Genomic DNA, 15,527 nt, shown 5'->3' on the forward strand with positions numbered 1-15,527 from the left:
CGTATACGTATGCGTATACGTATGCGTATAAGATGATTGCAGATGATTGAGGACCGGCCTCAGAAAGACCACCTCGGCACTGCCCGAGCAGACGGCAACAGCCTGTTGGAGACTGATACACCTGTTGCAATGTATCGCGATACATTATTGCCGACACGTAATGGCGGCGAAGCGCATGTCCGACGAAGAACTCGATGCGTTCCTTCGTCCTATATACTACGCCAGAGGTGGCTTCCAGGGAGTGACCGCTCTGCATGCCCAACTTCCCAAGGGCTCAGCCTCCATAGATCGAGTGCGCAGGTGGGTAAGCTCGCAGCCCGTCGGGGGCTACACACAGACACCCCCTCCTCCGGCTACCTACGCCCACTTCTCGAAGCAGATACCAAACCGTATCCACCAGTCGGACCTGCTATTCTTGCCAACCGACCGCGGGTACAAGTATGCCCTGACTGTCGTTGACGTTGCTTCACGATATAAAGCCGCCCGCCCACTGAGGACTAAGAGCGCGGCCGTCGTCTCCCGCGAACTCGCTGACATCTATGCAGAGGGACCTCTCACATGGCCTAAATTCCTCATGGTTGATGACGGCACAGAGTTCAAGGGTGCTACCACAAAGCTCCTAACAGACCACGGGGTGGAGGTCCGACGGGCTGAGCCAGGGCACCACAGGAGCCAAGCTTTCGCCGAGTCTTTCCATCGCTGGCTGGCACAGCGCCTATTTCGTGCGCAGTACTCGAAGGAGCTTGCATCCGGCGAGACAAACCGCGAGTGGGTTACTGCTTTGCCAATCGTCATCTCGGACATAAACGCAACGAAGACTCGCATGACTGGCTTTGCGCCTAAAGACGCCATAAAGCTGAGGCGCGTGCCTCTCAAAGCCGAAAAGCCCCCCTTAGAGGTCCCCTTAGAGGTAGGAACGGAGGTGTACATCGCCATAAACGAGGAAGACCTTCAGGACAAAGGCCGACGGCGAGCGACGGACCCGTGGTGGACAAGCAAGGCATACCCAATACTAAAGAGGGTCGTGGAGCCCGGACAGCCGGTGTTGTACTACACGGCGTACTCTAAGCACGGCTTCACGCGTTCGCAGTTGCGTAGCGTGACGCTAGCGTGACGCTAGCGTGATCAGCGCTTGTGCCTTCTATTGCAGCTAAGGCACGTGAGTCTGACATTCCGCTTGTAGTGACCCTGACTGTCGTCCAGCCGGTCGATACTAAAGCATTTGGGATGACTCTTGGTGTACCCCTGAAGCAGAAGCTGAGTGCCACAGACCGTGCACTTCTTTTCCGCGTCAGCAATCATGCCGAGTACGTGGCCTACCGTCAGAACGTGGTGCGGTCCCGTGTACTTTGTGCGACCCTTTTGCCTGTCGTCTATAGCGTATCGCTTGATCCGCGCTATAATGAGCTCTTCACTGGGCGTAGCCTGCAGTCCTGTAGGAACCTAGGCACCGGGGGTGTCATCGGGGGGATCACGCGGACTATCTGGACGGCGCGCCGCACGCGGGAGATGCCGGTGTATACAGCATTCGTGATCCAGCCCTCTAAGCTGTGATCTATGATAAACAAAAGTCTTGGAGTCTGGATGGTCTTGCGCTGCACCCGGTGGACTGTCCCCCAGCCCGCGTATTTCCACTCCAGGGGAAGCCCGTTAAGGACCGCGTCGAGAGGAACCTCGATAACGATGCGCGACGCTAGGATCGGGGTCAAAGCGGATGGTTTCTGGCAATCGGGGGTAGTTTTTCCTGTGGTGCTCTACCAATCTGAACAAGAGCCCCCATCTTGTTGGTCGAGCACACCCACATATCGCTTGGGTGGGTCTGCTCGATCGCCGCGTCGAACGCCACCCCATCCCACTCCTCTCGAAACACCTCAAGCTGTTGGGAATCTGGCTGACACCAAATCCGGCCCTTTATGTCGTGGAGCCTGGAGAAGGGCGCGGCAGAGCCGCAGTCGCATGTACTGTACGGCTTTCCGCAGTCTTTACACAGGCAGCGGTAGTCGCACTCGAACCAGCGGATGTTCCCTTGTGCCCACTCCTTGAGCATATCGTGAGGCCCCTCTTTACCTCTTTATCTCCCCAGGGCGGGACCTGCCCATAGTCGCCACAACACACTACCTGACACGGCCGCGTGGCGAGATACCCTAGAATGGCGCGTAGCACTTTAGTCTGTACCTTACAGCACTCGTCAATGATGATTACTTCTGCGAGACGGTCGAGTTTCTACGCTGGTATGCAGAGGTAGTGGTGGTAGGTTTGAGCCTTCACCGCGAGGCGCGGGTTGTTGCGATGGTCGTGGGCGAGGTCGTTCTCGGGTGTGAGCACCACAACGTTGCGGCCGCGGAACATGCTCACCGCCCACTCGGTCTTCCCCGATCCTCCTTGGCCGGCTAGATACATCTTTGCAGAGGTTGCGGCCACTAGATCGCACGGCAGACTCGGCGCAGTGCTTGACTCCCTAGTCAAGCTCCCCGACTTCTTCGGACCCCAAGCCGCTTAGGGTCGCCACTCGTACCCAGGCTTCTTGTGGTGCCACTCTCCATACCTCGGATTTCGCTCCACGAGCTTTACACCACTGGGCACCGCCTTTGCGTATATGGCATCTGTGCACACTCGGAGGACGTCTTCGCGAGGGATCAGCCTCGACATGCGTCGCAACGCTATGTTTGTGTACGCCAAGACGAAGGCCCTGATATGGTACCATTGTGAGCGCCGGACACCGTCTTTGTATTGGATCAGATGAGCCCCGTCGAAGTTAAGTAAGTGGTTGGTGCCCGCAAGGAGGTTTGTCAGATACGCGGCTTCTTCACGGTAGCGGACTACGATCGAGGACTCGTCGCCATGGCGAGCGCACTTGCCTACGAAACGGACAGCGAGATCTCGATCCTCAGGGTACTGCGAGTCTTCGCCGCCGGGGCGGCACGCGATGGAGTGGGGGAACTTGATGGAGTCCTTTCTTCCGACGCTATACAACACCTCCCTCGCCGTGGCCATGACGAGGTCACCCGAGTCTAAAAGGTCCTTGAGCTCTGGCGTGGTGATCCAGCCCTCGTTTTGCTCCAAGTGCTGCCCCACCCTCCCGGAAGTGTAGGGGTGGCAGGCCTCAGAGAACTCCCACTCGGTCAGCTGAATGGCCCCGGTTAGTTGAAGAACCTAGCTCAATGGCCGCCCCACAACATCCGCGATACGATAAACGTTCGTATTTCCGTACCAAATCAATGGCGTCCGAGGCGCCGCCGGAGAGACTGTCCTCGCATCCTAGGTACGCCGCACGCATGTCGATGTGCGCATGAGGCTGCGCCCCTAAGTTTGCCTTGCTATTCCACACTTTGGACTCAACCTGCGCCTCTCGCCAGACGTCCCTGTATTTAAGAGGCGTTGGCCTGATGTTCTCTCTTTGGGTCCACTTCTTGAAGCGATACCCTATTGCACCGCCCATCGAGTGCGTAGCTTCGGTGTACTCTTGGTAGGCTGGGTGATCATCAGGGAGCCATTGAGGATCACATCCTGTCTCCTCTGTAAACGCCTTGTCGATAGCCGCTCCGTCCTGTCCCGATCGGTACAGTTTGCCTTCGTGCGTGACTATAACACGCCCAAACAGCCAGATCCTCGTGCTTCTGGGGATCGCCCTGTTTATAAAGCGAATGAGCACCTCTCGCACTTTTGCTTCGCACGTTTTTTGTGGCGGCACTGGTAGCGCGAAGCGCTGCCTTCTCCTGACATAACGAACGAAGCTCCCTCTCAGCCTCGAAGTCTAGGCCGTGGACGCTCGCGATCGCAGGTGGTTCAGTCGGAAGCTCCGCCCAGGCGCGGTTATTGTGGCAAGGGATGCGGATTTGTGTGAACCCTCTATTGTACTTCCCCGAGTCCCACATAACGTTGCCCAGGGCGTCCACGGCTACCAGCCTTATCTCGAGCTTCTTTTCCATCTCAAAGAGGTCTTCTTTGGTGCATCCCGTAGTGGCCAGCTTCTTGTCATATCGCTCGAGGATCTTGCCTCGTGTCTTGGTTAGACCAAGGGAGCGCGAGGTGCCGCGATTCCTCAAGAAGTCGGCAACATAGCTCACAACACAGTTAGCGAAGGCGTCACTCCCCTCTCGCTCAAACATTGGCCCAGGCTCCCCATTTTGCTCAGGTAAAGGGCAAAGCTCGTATCTCACGTAGACGAGGTACTCTCGTCCTTTCTCCCAAATACCCGCATCGATGCCTTCCAGGGCGCCTACTGCGATTTGGTCCCCTCTTTTGACTAACGACCCACCAATCTTGTGCTCCGAGCGCCCTTCCTCCTCCGTGATTGGCGCCAATGGCTCTGCGGGGGCCTTACCAACGACCGTGAAGAGTCCGTAACGCCGGTCGGGGTCTACCATCTCGAGCACCAGCGGCAGCACTGCGTTTGCCCTCAGAGACTCTCGCTCGTGCGAGACCCACCACACCGAGCCGTCGTCATTAATATCAGGCCCCCACATAACCGGCTTTAGAGCAATGACACCTGCTCCACCAAGATCTCGTATCTCCTGGTAAACACCGGCGCTTACGTCTTGGCCCCTAAGAGTGGCATCCACGCTTGGGAACCGAAGATGGGCGCCGCCGACAAAGAGAATAGTACTCATCGGGGTCTAAGCCCTCTGGGCCCTCTTGCCGCCGTTCCAGCAGCAGCAATGGGTCGAACTCGCGCCAGACTTCCTCTGGCCGCGAGCTCGCCGGTATGAGCGGCTTAAGCAGCTTGCGCTTGGCATCCTCGGGGATGCCCTCGTCCAGGATGTTCTGGACCAGCCCTGCCAGTACGGCGAGCGCCTCTTTGTCAGGCACGCTATTGAGAATCTCCTCTATATAAGCGTCCATGTTTGGGTATACCTTGTGCCACCCAGTCTCTAACTGCCCGTATCACAACCGGCTGGACGAGTGTTTGGGTATGCCTTGTGCCACCCAGTCTCTAATTGCCCGTATCGCGGGCTGCGATGTCAGACAGGACGAGTATTTGGGTATGTCTTGTGCCACCCAGTCTCTAATTTCCGTATCGCGGGCTGCGATGTCAGACAGGACGAGTGTTTGGGTACGTCTTGTGCCACCCAGTCTCTAATTGCCCGTATCGCGGGCTGCGATGTCAGACAGGACGAGTGCGAACCATTTCCGAGCGCGCATCTCGATGCTGCGCATCCTCTGCCCTTCACGATTCGCTCCGCAGGGGCGGCACAACCGCGTCACCGACTGCGTCCCTATGCCGCAGATCCTGCACGGCACGGGGAGGGGGCTGCCCTTACGGAGCCTTTGGAGGTGCACCTTGCAGTAGGTGTCCATGCACCTCTTGCCGCACGTGTTTGCATGGCCGACCTTTAGCCACCCGCAGTAATCTTTTCCGCACTTCATCCTTCGAACGCTCGGTATACCACAGGACAGACGGAGGTCTAATTGCAAGGTTCCCACTCGTTTCTATGAAAGGCCCCAGTCCCGCTGCTGTCGATAGACAGCGGATTAATGATTGCTAACCACTGCTAATCACTCATCTACGCGGAGTGTGTTTTGCGTGGACTTACTTCTGCTAAGTATCCATCTACGCGAAGTGGTCCCGACGTAGATTAATAACCAGCGATTATTAATCTACGCGAAACGCGTTTTTGTGTCACTGAAAGTCCCCAGCCTGGAATGGGGCTGGGAGGGTCGGAGGGGCGCTGGGCCCCTCCCAGACCTAAGACGGGGCTGGGAGGCCCGGAGGGGCGATTCGCACCTCCCACTCGTTTCACTGAAAGCCCCCAGTCTCCCCCGCGGAAAGATCCAGTCTGCAAGAAAATCATGGACACGCGAAATAACCTGATGGACAACGACGGGTTGGATTGGAGTGAAGCTACAGAAACGGCTATGGATAATAGGAAATTCCTGCTGTCAAAGATGTTCAAGGATCAGCTTATTTTGTCCCCACAAACAGATGTCCCAATTTGGAATAAACCACTTTACAATCGTAGATGAACTGCTTTGGCTAAGAAATAAAAGCTTTTTCCTAGAAAAAAAATACTGTAATCTCTCAATGGTGAGCATTGGATATCAAAAGTGATTTTCAACGCAAATTTCAGAATGAAGAGACAATTTATGTAAAATTCAAATAGGAATTCGAAGCCATTGTCACACAATCTCGCGTGATTCACAAGTCCGCAAATTCCAATTTTGTCATGATTTCTGTATTAGCCTCACAGAAAGGAGCGTGAGGTCCCTTGGAGAGAATGTTACGGAACGGGTCTTGGCCATTGGACCGCGGGTCTTGACCTCTTCTCTTCTCTTCTCTTGTCGCTTCTTATCTTGCTGTCATCGTGTTCCTCTGCTTGTATGCTCAGTCTGTATTTCCAAATGCTCGTATACAATATCGGTAGGGAAATGTTCAGCACTTACCACCCCTCTTTCGAAAAACGAATGGCCTTTTTATCTTTGTAGGGCACAATGTCCCACTGAATCGATCTTCCATCATCATACATGAATCTTCGGGTAACCCTAGAATTCATTTACGAAAAGATGGCAGCCACACTGACCAAGGAGATTAGGATATTCTTGTGGCATAATGTTGATTTGAATGGCACTTAACTACACGTTTCTCTTTTTATTGAGAATCGAATTTATTTCTAACGTGACAACAATTTTTATATTTTTCCCTCCCAAAACCCGAATACTCTAGACAGAAAATCTCTCGCGATCCTCACGCAATCCTAGGCAAAGTCTCACATTTCAACATACATTCTCTTTATGCGTGTTACCATGCATTACAATTCCCTCTGGTATGCGCGCCAAAATGCAATTTAATCCCCTCTGGTATTCGTGACGTCACTTCCGCCGCCAGAGTATTTATATAATATTATGTAAATGAATGAGCGAAAGTATTCCCTTGCGTGACGGAGCGTGTAACAAGCAGTCTTTGTATAACAATCTATCATAGAAGCTTAAAGATTGCCATGGCTATTGATTTACTCGCTCCACATCAAGTACCCAGCGATCAGCGGGTGATAATACGTCCATTGAGTCACTTGTCGAGCTGCTATTGCAGGGTGCTGCTGATAAAACTCGCTGTTTTGTCGTTTGTGCTTCTGCTACTTCCGCATCAAGGTAATACACAAAACGTGTAATTTGTTTCATCACTGAGCTTTTACTCTTATATATATTTACTAAATTTTTTTCCAGCATTCCCGAATCACATTGGCTCAAATTAATGTGATTTGAGTCCTTATATGTTGGTAGTGAGTAAGAACTTTTTACGATTTAAAGCCGGACGGCAACCGATGGTGTCTTGTAAAGATCATCACCATCACCCGTGTAAGATGTTTCACTCTTGTGAGCTCGTTTAAAATTCGCATGATGTAGATTTTGATATATAGACGGCAATTCAAACTTCCCATACGGCATTGCCTTGACGGTCATTTTAAAGCAAGTAAAAGTATTCAGGTGGTTTTATATATCATTGTAACGTGTACATTTAGCATAATAAGTAAAAAATTGCAAAAGTTTACCTAGAATCAGGAGATGGAGAGATGGATGAGAAAAACATTATTGCTGAAAAAGTGATAACAACGCTTGCAAGCATATATTACCTCTAGTCTTTATGAAATGCGATATTATTTTTTAAAGATTTTATAGTGTTTTACCGACGCATTTTTCACTTTTTTGTAGAGCCTCGTTTCCATGATGAAAGAATAATGCTTTAAACGGCAATTAAAGTAATTCTCCCTAGACCGATTTTGTATAAACTTTTTTCAAAGAATATTGTCAGTGCAACAGTTTTCCTAACAAAAAATACCATGGAACTCGTCAAATTTTTACTGAATGTAGGAAAATGTGGATAATTTCTGCGATTATATTCTCATTCTTACAAATAATTATACCCATAAGCAGTGATGGGTCTTAGAACTGCCATTCGCTGACAACGTTTATTGAAATAGGTCTACACTCTTTTTTGTAAAAACGTCTTATTTTCAGTTGAGGCTGGGCCGTTCTTATTTTTGGGACATTTGAAGGCTGAATATGTTCTTAACAATGTTCTTAAATCTTAGTGTATATAAGAATATAATTGTTAGGAAGAGAACTACACTAATGATCAATAATAGCAATAATAAGGCTGTTATCATGAGCACAATTTGATTCTGCATTTTAGAACGCATCAGATCAAAAATAAGAAAAAAAATTCTGAGCCTCGTCTTGTTCTTAGCATGCTCTTAAAATTTGGGGAAATCTCAGTTTGGACGTTCTTTTAAAAAAAAAGAGTGTATGCTAAAAGACGAGTTCCTCCATCAAAGACTATTGAGATCGTTTAAATTTCTGTTGAAATTTGTCACGCGTTCAGCTAATATTGGACTTAATTACTGGACTATTATTCCTGTTGCAACAGGGGCGGATTTAGGGGGGCGAGCCCCCCCCCCCTTTCTTGAAACTTTTGCTTCGGCCCCCGTTTTTAAACTTCTGGATCCGCCCCTGTGTAATATCAAAGAATTCGACTTTTATTGTTTTCACAGTTTTCGCTGCTGCTGATCTTATTTCCGTGGACAAATACGTTGGCGAAGATGCAAGTTTCACATGGCAGTCAAACAATTATCTTGAATTTAAATTTGGTATATCTAATGCTGCACAAAGTGACATTATTGTCAATGGCGTACTGATAACGTGGAGTAGAGGCAGTTTTGCATCTGAACCTAACACCACAGGGCCCTACCAAGGCAGACTGTATTTCTATGGAGATCCCAGCCCTAGCGCTGATTCCAAGCACTTTGAGATCACGAGAGTAACAGTTCTAGATGAAAAGGTGTACTTGGTGGCCATCATGGATCCTACAAGCTACAAGTTCACTGCATTAAGAGCCTGGAACCTAGCAATAAGAGGTAATCTTCTTCTGATGATATGCATATTTTGGGGAGAAGTCGCTCAATGTAACTGATAATAGTAATTAGGGGCTTTGTTGGTACTCCTCCCCCTGAATTTAACATATACCCTCTTATCCGTCCTCCCTGATATAAAGCCAGTATTTTAATGCTTGTTTTAGAGCCCTGCTTCCAATAAGCACCTGATGCGTACACGCATGCGTGAGTGGCAGTTTTCAGAATTCAGTGGTGCGCATGTCCACTGCGTTAAAAATCAATTTTTTCAACAGATTTTGCGCGTTGTTTTTAGTTGTTTAACCATCCTTGGGGACCCAGGGCGTCGCGGAGATCGGGCACACAGGTAGCGCAGCGTGAGAAAGAAACAGGCTGAAAGACGCCCAGGGCAACTGCTCTGTGAAACCCATTTCTAAAAACTAAATCGAACTCGAAATTAAAATGAGACCAATCAGAGCGATCTTTGTGAATTTGAAAAGCAGACAGACCTCACGCTTAGAAACACTTCACAAACAACTAAATAACAAAGCCTGCTCGGTTTGGTAAAAGTCTCACGATCAGATTTAGCCTGGAGTCTGCTAAGGGTTGCGTGAGCAAGGAGAAACTTGAGCACAATATCCGATCATGTCTTTGCCCACTCAGCTCCATTATGAAATAGCAGGTATAATATACCTTCTGCGTACATCAGAGAATTTGGACCACCGACTTCCTAATTATTTTTGGTACCGAGGTTCTTGTTAGAAATGAACGATTTTGTGCATCATTGCGATACGAAATGTACCGCAGAAACGTCTAGTCTGTGACGATATAGCCCATATACTAATTTAGAATGCGTTTGATTTCTTGATCGGAATTATTTTGTATATCAAAAGTTAATTAAATAAAGAGTTCAAGTAGAATCCCTCAAACTTGACTCAACCCTTGAAATATCTAGAATAATTTTAGCCTTTCCATAGAATTTTCCCAATGTTTATTTTTAACGTATAGTTTTTTTTTCCCTCTTGATATGTAAATTTCGAGACTGTTTTTACAGGCGCTAATTGGAAAAAGGCGCCGGGTCTAGTCAGGCGACTAATTGGATTACAAACCCTTTGAGAAATGGATTTTACAGAGCAGTTGCCCAGGGCGTCTTTCAGTGCTCTTATTACTTTTTTTCGTGCGTGTGTCCGATCTCTGCGACGCCCTGGGTCCCCGAGGATGTTGTTTAACCTATTATTTTTTTATTCTTTTTTAGCAAGTGGCTACAATAGTCAAGCTGGTGTTACTTGATAAATCTGTTAATATGTGATCAGTACCTGATCTATTCATATGTCAGAATTGGTTCATGTAATCAAAAATAGTGGTGTAATAGTGCATACAGCATCTTTTTTGGTTTATTAAGATGTAGATGCTAAAATATTGCAATTTGCTGACTTGCGTGTAATGCATGATAATTTTGTCATAAAAATGAACTAATAATCTCATCATGATGTGCATTGCTTTCACAGAGGCTCCAGCATTTAACCCACCTCTTGACAGGTCATGTGACGTAGCTGAGGACAAACACTTTAGCATCACATGCTCAGCGAGTGGTCGCCCAGCCCCCAATGTCACGTGGGTCAATAAGACGTCAGGGTCCCCGGTGGCTCATGGGACAGGGAGTGCAATACTGAGTCTACTAAAGATCCAGCGACACCAAGCAGGGGTGTACCAGTGCCAGGCCATCAACGATGTGAGGAGGGGGGCCATAACCCAAGACATCACCATCAACGTGCAATGTGAGTATATCCTTATTTATGCATCCTACAATTGCTGCAGAAATACAATTCAATGACGTCATTGCATTCACGTTTTTACCAAAGAGAACTGAAGCAAACAATCATTTTGACTGTCTTTATGATTGGAAATGGGGATATACTTTGTTTGATTTTCCAGATCCGCCAGAGATTACTCCAATACAGAACACCACAGTAAGAGCGGGGGAGACCATCACCCTGACATGCGCAGTGGCTGGTAACCCGACACCAAGTGTTTCCTGGTCAAAGGCAGGATCTGGACATAGCACCAATGGTAACGTCTTTACTAAAGCTGGTGCCACAAAGGCAGACACTGGACAATATGTCTGTACTGCAGTAAACACCGTCACTGGAAACACACAGACAAGAACAGCATCCACTTATGTCATGGTCAAATGTAAGTGCTATGTGATGTCAAACGAAGTGCTCCATGATGTCGGATGTAAGTGCTCTATGATGTCAAATGTAAGTGCTCTATGATGTCAAATGTAAGTGCTCCATGATGTCAAATGTAAGTGCTCCATGATGTCAAATGTAAGTGCTCTATGATGTCAAATGTAAGTGCTCCATGATGTCAAATGTAAGTGCTCTATGATTTCAAATGTAAGTGCTCTATGATGTCAAATGTAAGTGCTCTATGATGTCAAATGTAAGTGCTCTATGATGTCAAATGTAAGTGCTCTATGATGTCAAATGTAAGTGCTCTATGATGTCAAATGTAAGTACTCTATGATGTCAAATGTAAGTGCTCTATGATTTCAAATGTAAGTACTCTATGATGTCAAATGTAAGTGCTCTATGATATGTCAAATGTAAGTGCTCTATATGGCAATGATGGTTGCTACTTGGCAAGATCCAATATAGAAATTCATGTTTCAGCAACGCTCATTTTCATTCCTGTTTCCCTGACAGAATGATGATTTTAACAAATTCACAACACTACACCAAGACTTCAGCATGTTTTGAATTTCAAAAAGAACTCCAATAATTGTTCTGAATAATGCCATTATGCTCAAGTCATTAATGGAGTTTTCTCCTTGGCCATATATTAAATTCTCATTTGAGCATTAGTAAAGTTATTAACTGTACCTTACTGTACCTCATCCTTTTGATTTCAAGAGAGTCAATATGTATTTTTTCTCTTTTTTTCTTTTTTTTTCGCTATTAGCAATTAGTTTCCCTACTAATATGTAGAGCAAATCATATATATAGTATCTTTATTATTTTCTCCTTAGATAGTTTCAGCTTCATCTTTATACTGAGATAAGCTTCTGCATTTTGTTTTTTAGACAAACCATCCATTCTTTCCAAGTCCCCAGATCAAACTGTCAACGAGACCATAGACTTTCTTAAACTAACATGTTTATCTGACGGCTACCCCGCCCCCACGGTCACGTGGTCTAGAGATGGGGTAGTGGTGTCACGGACCAGTGTGTATTACAGCAACAGCGTGATAAGGTCAGAGGCGGGGACGTACACGTGCACGGCTACTAATGAGATGGGGAGTGACACAACCACGGTACAAGTCACTGTCAACTGTAAGTGGATAGCCTACAAACAGGGTCACAATAGTGCGCATGTGCGTATTTTCTGAACCATTCAATAACGCACGCATGCATTCTTTCTGAACCAGCAGGATAGTTCCAGTACCACTAATTGTGAGCATGGATGTTATTTCTGACAATTTGTATACGTAATCACTGATTGCCAACTTGACATTTTTCGTTTAATATTGTAAATTAATGAACATGTAAAAAGTAATTTATTTTAATAGCATGTGAAAATGCTCTCACTAGCTCTGTTATTGATTCCTTCAATAACCATGAATATCAAAGACAAATGTAACAGCTTTTTCAATCTAATATCAGTTTAACAAACAAATATAATAATGGATTGACCGAGTGGAACAAGAAAACAAGTAGTCCATTGGCATTCGCTTTTTAAAATAAAGCAATAATACGTTTATTAGTAATTGTCTTGATGATATTTTTGTCGAATTATCGAATATTTTAATATCGAATTTGCTGTGGTGAACAAATGACTATAGAATGCTTTTCTTATCTAGATTCCTCAGTGAAAATTTGCATTATTTAAACTATAAAGACTTAATGAATACTCCTTTTAAAAGAGAATAGTAGTAACAGCAGTATTTTAATTCAGATAAACCAGAGATGGTGTCTTCAACCATCAACACGTCGTCTTGGGATAGAAAAGTCCTGAGCCTGCAGTGTAAGGCCAGAGGTGTACCATTACCTCAGATCACGTGGTACAAGCCTGGCGGTCAGCCAATCACAGCTGAAGTAAGCCCCATCTCTGAAGGTAGCCAGCTCCAAGTAACGACAACTCACGACGCAGGGGACTATGGACAGTACAAGTGCCGGGCGTCTAACTTGTTGGGGTCAGTGGAACGCCTGATCTACGTCACTCAATTGTGTAAGTAAACCAAGACTTGGCAGCTATTCCCTTGTGTATCCCCTGCTTGTAACTTGAATATCCTACTTTTGTGCGTGCTACGTAGTTCAATTAAAGTCATTTTTACTTGCAGTCGCTCCAGGCCCTCCCATTATCACGGTGTCAAATATCGAGGCGTCATCCATCAAAGTCAACTGGGCCCCTCCTTCATCTGATGGCGGCAGCCCTGTCATCGACTACAAGGTGGAAGTGGATCCTGCAAAACCGCCCCGTGAGGGGGTGCCTGGGGGCCAAGTTGTCATCTCAGATCTTACAAAGAATACAGAGTATACTGTAAAAGTGACCGCGCGGAACGTTGTTGGTTATGGGGAGGCTGGGACGGAAATTATCCGAACTAAAAAGCAAGGTAACTTTTGCAAAAAAATAAGACGTAGATATTATTTTAAAACTAAATAAAAAAGACAGACGGACGGACAGGTGGGCGGAAGGACGGTCTGCAACAAACAAAATAAACGATGAACAACCAGGCAGACCAAGAAAGGCAGGAAGGATTGATAGGCTAACAGGCATCCAGGAAAATATAGACATAGGTGGTTATTCAATCGGGCACATTGTTTGAAATCGTGAATAAGGCATGGTCAGTCAAATCAAATAACCAAAGGCCTTACACAAAACTGTGATTAAGCACATTCTATACGTCTATCAAAGATCTTAACGTCTTAGCATAATCTTAGTATCATTTGATTTTTCATAGGACCCCCCTCGCTACCGTTTCTCAAACCTGTTGACAATACTACGACAAGCGAGGAAATCACCCTGGAATGGGGCAAACCCGACGAGAACGGTGGCGCCATCCAGGCCTACATCGTGTACTTCATGTTGACTTTCCTTGATGGCCAGAAGACAGACTGGACTAAAACCGCCAACATCACAGACCTCTCTGTGCTGAGCTACACATTCAAGGGCATAAAGCCAGGAAGGACTTACAGCTTCCTGGTCACCGCGTACAACCAGTACGGAGAGAGCGCCAGGGATTATACCAAAGCACGCGTGGTGCAGGTCAACGAAATAACCACAAAAGGTATGCTTGACATTGACGATAGACAAACTTTGATATCACCTTGAATTGTGATATGACTTTGATATCACCTTGAACTGCGAAATAAAAATGGTATTTCTTGAGCATAACGTAGACTTCCCCCCCCCCCCCCCCATCATTACCCTTTCGCCGTATAACCTCTTCTGTCCTCGTCCCCAATTCGCCGCTTACATTTTTTAACCTCATTCTGATGATCTCCTCGTCTCGCCTCAAATGTATAAAGCAACAGACTGCTTTTTTCGGTCATTACAAACTGCGTCAATTTTAAGCTGTTAAAGAAGATAGTTTACTTCCCTTTTGCATTGTACTTGCTCGTGCTATAAAAACATGTGCTAAAGGAACTGTAGTCTTTTTGGTCATGACACACTTTGTCAATTTTCAGGTGCAAATAATCAATCAGAAAAAATCGAGAGAAGATGCGACTCTTGTGAGTAATGAGATTCCTAAGTTTATTTATTTATTCCATTCCTGTAACTGATCATTGCATTGTTTTGGTTTGTGTGACATACCCCGTGTCACTGTGATATGTCTGTTTGCGTGACTTGTTCCATGGATGAGGCCGCCATTTAATTATGCGGTGCACCAATCATTGCGAGACACACTTTACGTAATAAACTTGTTGTTTTACAGATGTGGCTGTTTCTGCTGCTTGTTCGACAATCATCGCTGTTCTCCTTGTCTCGAACCTGATGTCTTTATTCTATATATACAGAAAAGGTTTGCCAAGACTTATTTTATAAATCGTATGCTTGCGATGTAGAACACAACATTTTCTTATTTCACCAACAGGGAGATCCAAGCACGAGTCCAGGTATGTCACGTGACCCATCGTCAGATGCGTGCTTTATTATCTTTAACTTACCTTCTCCATCTTACGCCTTCTTAATCTGATCTCTTCGTGATTTTGTCGACCTTTTTCCACCACTCCTTTCTAATCATGTGACATGCGTGCCTGGTGTTTTAAAGGATTCCTCGAGGAGCTCTGAAAAGCGCGGCAGTGTATGAGGTACGTCCTACCATCGTTCTACCATCTTTTCATGACACCACCTTTCTAAATCATATCTCAACAGCTAGGTAGATAGAAAGATGTACAGATGATGTAGAACGAGGGAGGAAGCTGCAATTATACACCGAGTACACCAACGCCTACACACATCGAGTACACACACGCCTACACACCGTCAGTCCTACTTGCTGGCTACGGAAACCCTGGATTAAATTAGAATACAAACGTCCACCAACCGTTACCCTGCTAGCAGAGCTTTCTTGTGGTTTGTATCTATTTGTTAACCTGTTCACTTCCTTTGGAAACAAGCCCAGCGAGAACCCAAAACCCAGCGCACACTTTGTATTTTCGGGGGACTTCTGCTTCACCGTCCCGTCCCTCGCGAGAATTGG

At 46.6% G+C, this 15,527-nt stretch overlaps 1 protein-coding gene across 8 annotated transcripts in view; it reads left to right on the forward strand.

Moving 5' to 3' along the window:
• The first annotated feature begins 6,885 nt into the window (after positions 1 to 6,885).
• The window catches only part of LOC116617962 (receptor-type tyrosine-protein phosphatase F), a 150,992-nt gene continuing 142,350 nt past the window's right edge, over positions 6,886 to 15,527 (forward strand). For 2 of the 8 annotated variants that reach the window (XM_048732735.1, XM_048732736.1), the window contains exons 1-4: positions 6,891 to 7,086; positions 8,487 to 8,849; positions 10,331 to 10,600; positions 10,758 to 11,015. In XM_048732735.1, the coding sequence (XP_048588692.1) occupies positions 6,936 to 7,086; positions 8,487 to 8,849; positions 10,331 to 10,600; positions 10,758 to 11,015 (1,042 nt within the window). In that variant the 5' untranslated portion in view covers positions 6,891 to 6,935. Of the gene's footprint in view, positions 7,087 to 8,486; positions 8,850 to 10,330; positions 10,601 to 10,757; positions 11,016 to 11,907; positions 12,157 to 12,778; positions 13,052 to 13,163; positions 13,437 to 13,784; positions 14,112 to 14,511; positions 14,557 to 14,759; positions 14,847 to 14,918; positions 14,941 to 15,095; positions 15,136 to 15,527 lie in introns of all 8 variants that reach the window. The other 6 variants (XM_048732731.1, XM_048732732.1, XM_048732730.1 and 3 more) reach the window with 6 other exon arrangements.

The sequence above is a fragment of the Nematostella vectensis genome, chromosome 9 (assembly GCF_932526225.1).
Source record: "Nematostella vectensis chromosome 9, jaNemVect1.1, whole genome shotgun sequence".
In the NCBI taxonomy this organism is placed as follows: domain Eukaryota; kingdom Metazoa; phylum Cnidaria; class Anthozoa; order Actiniaria; family Edwardsiidae; genus Nematostella; species Nematostella vectensis.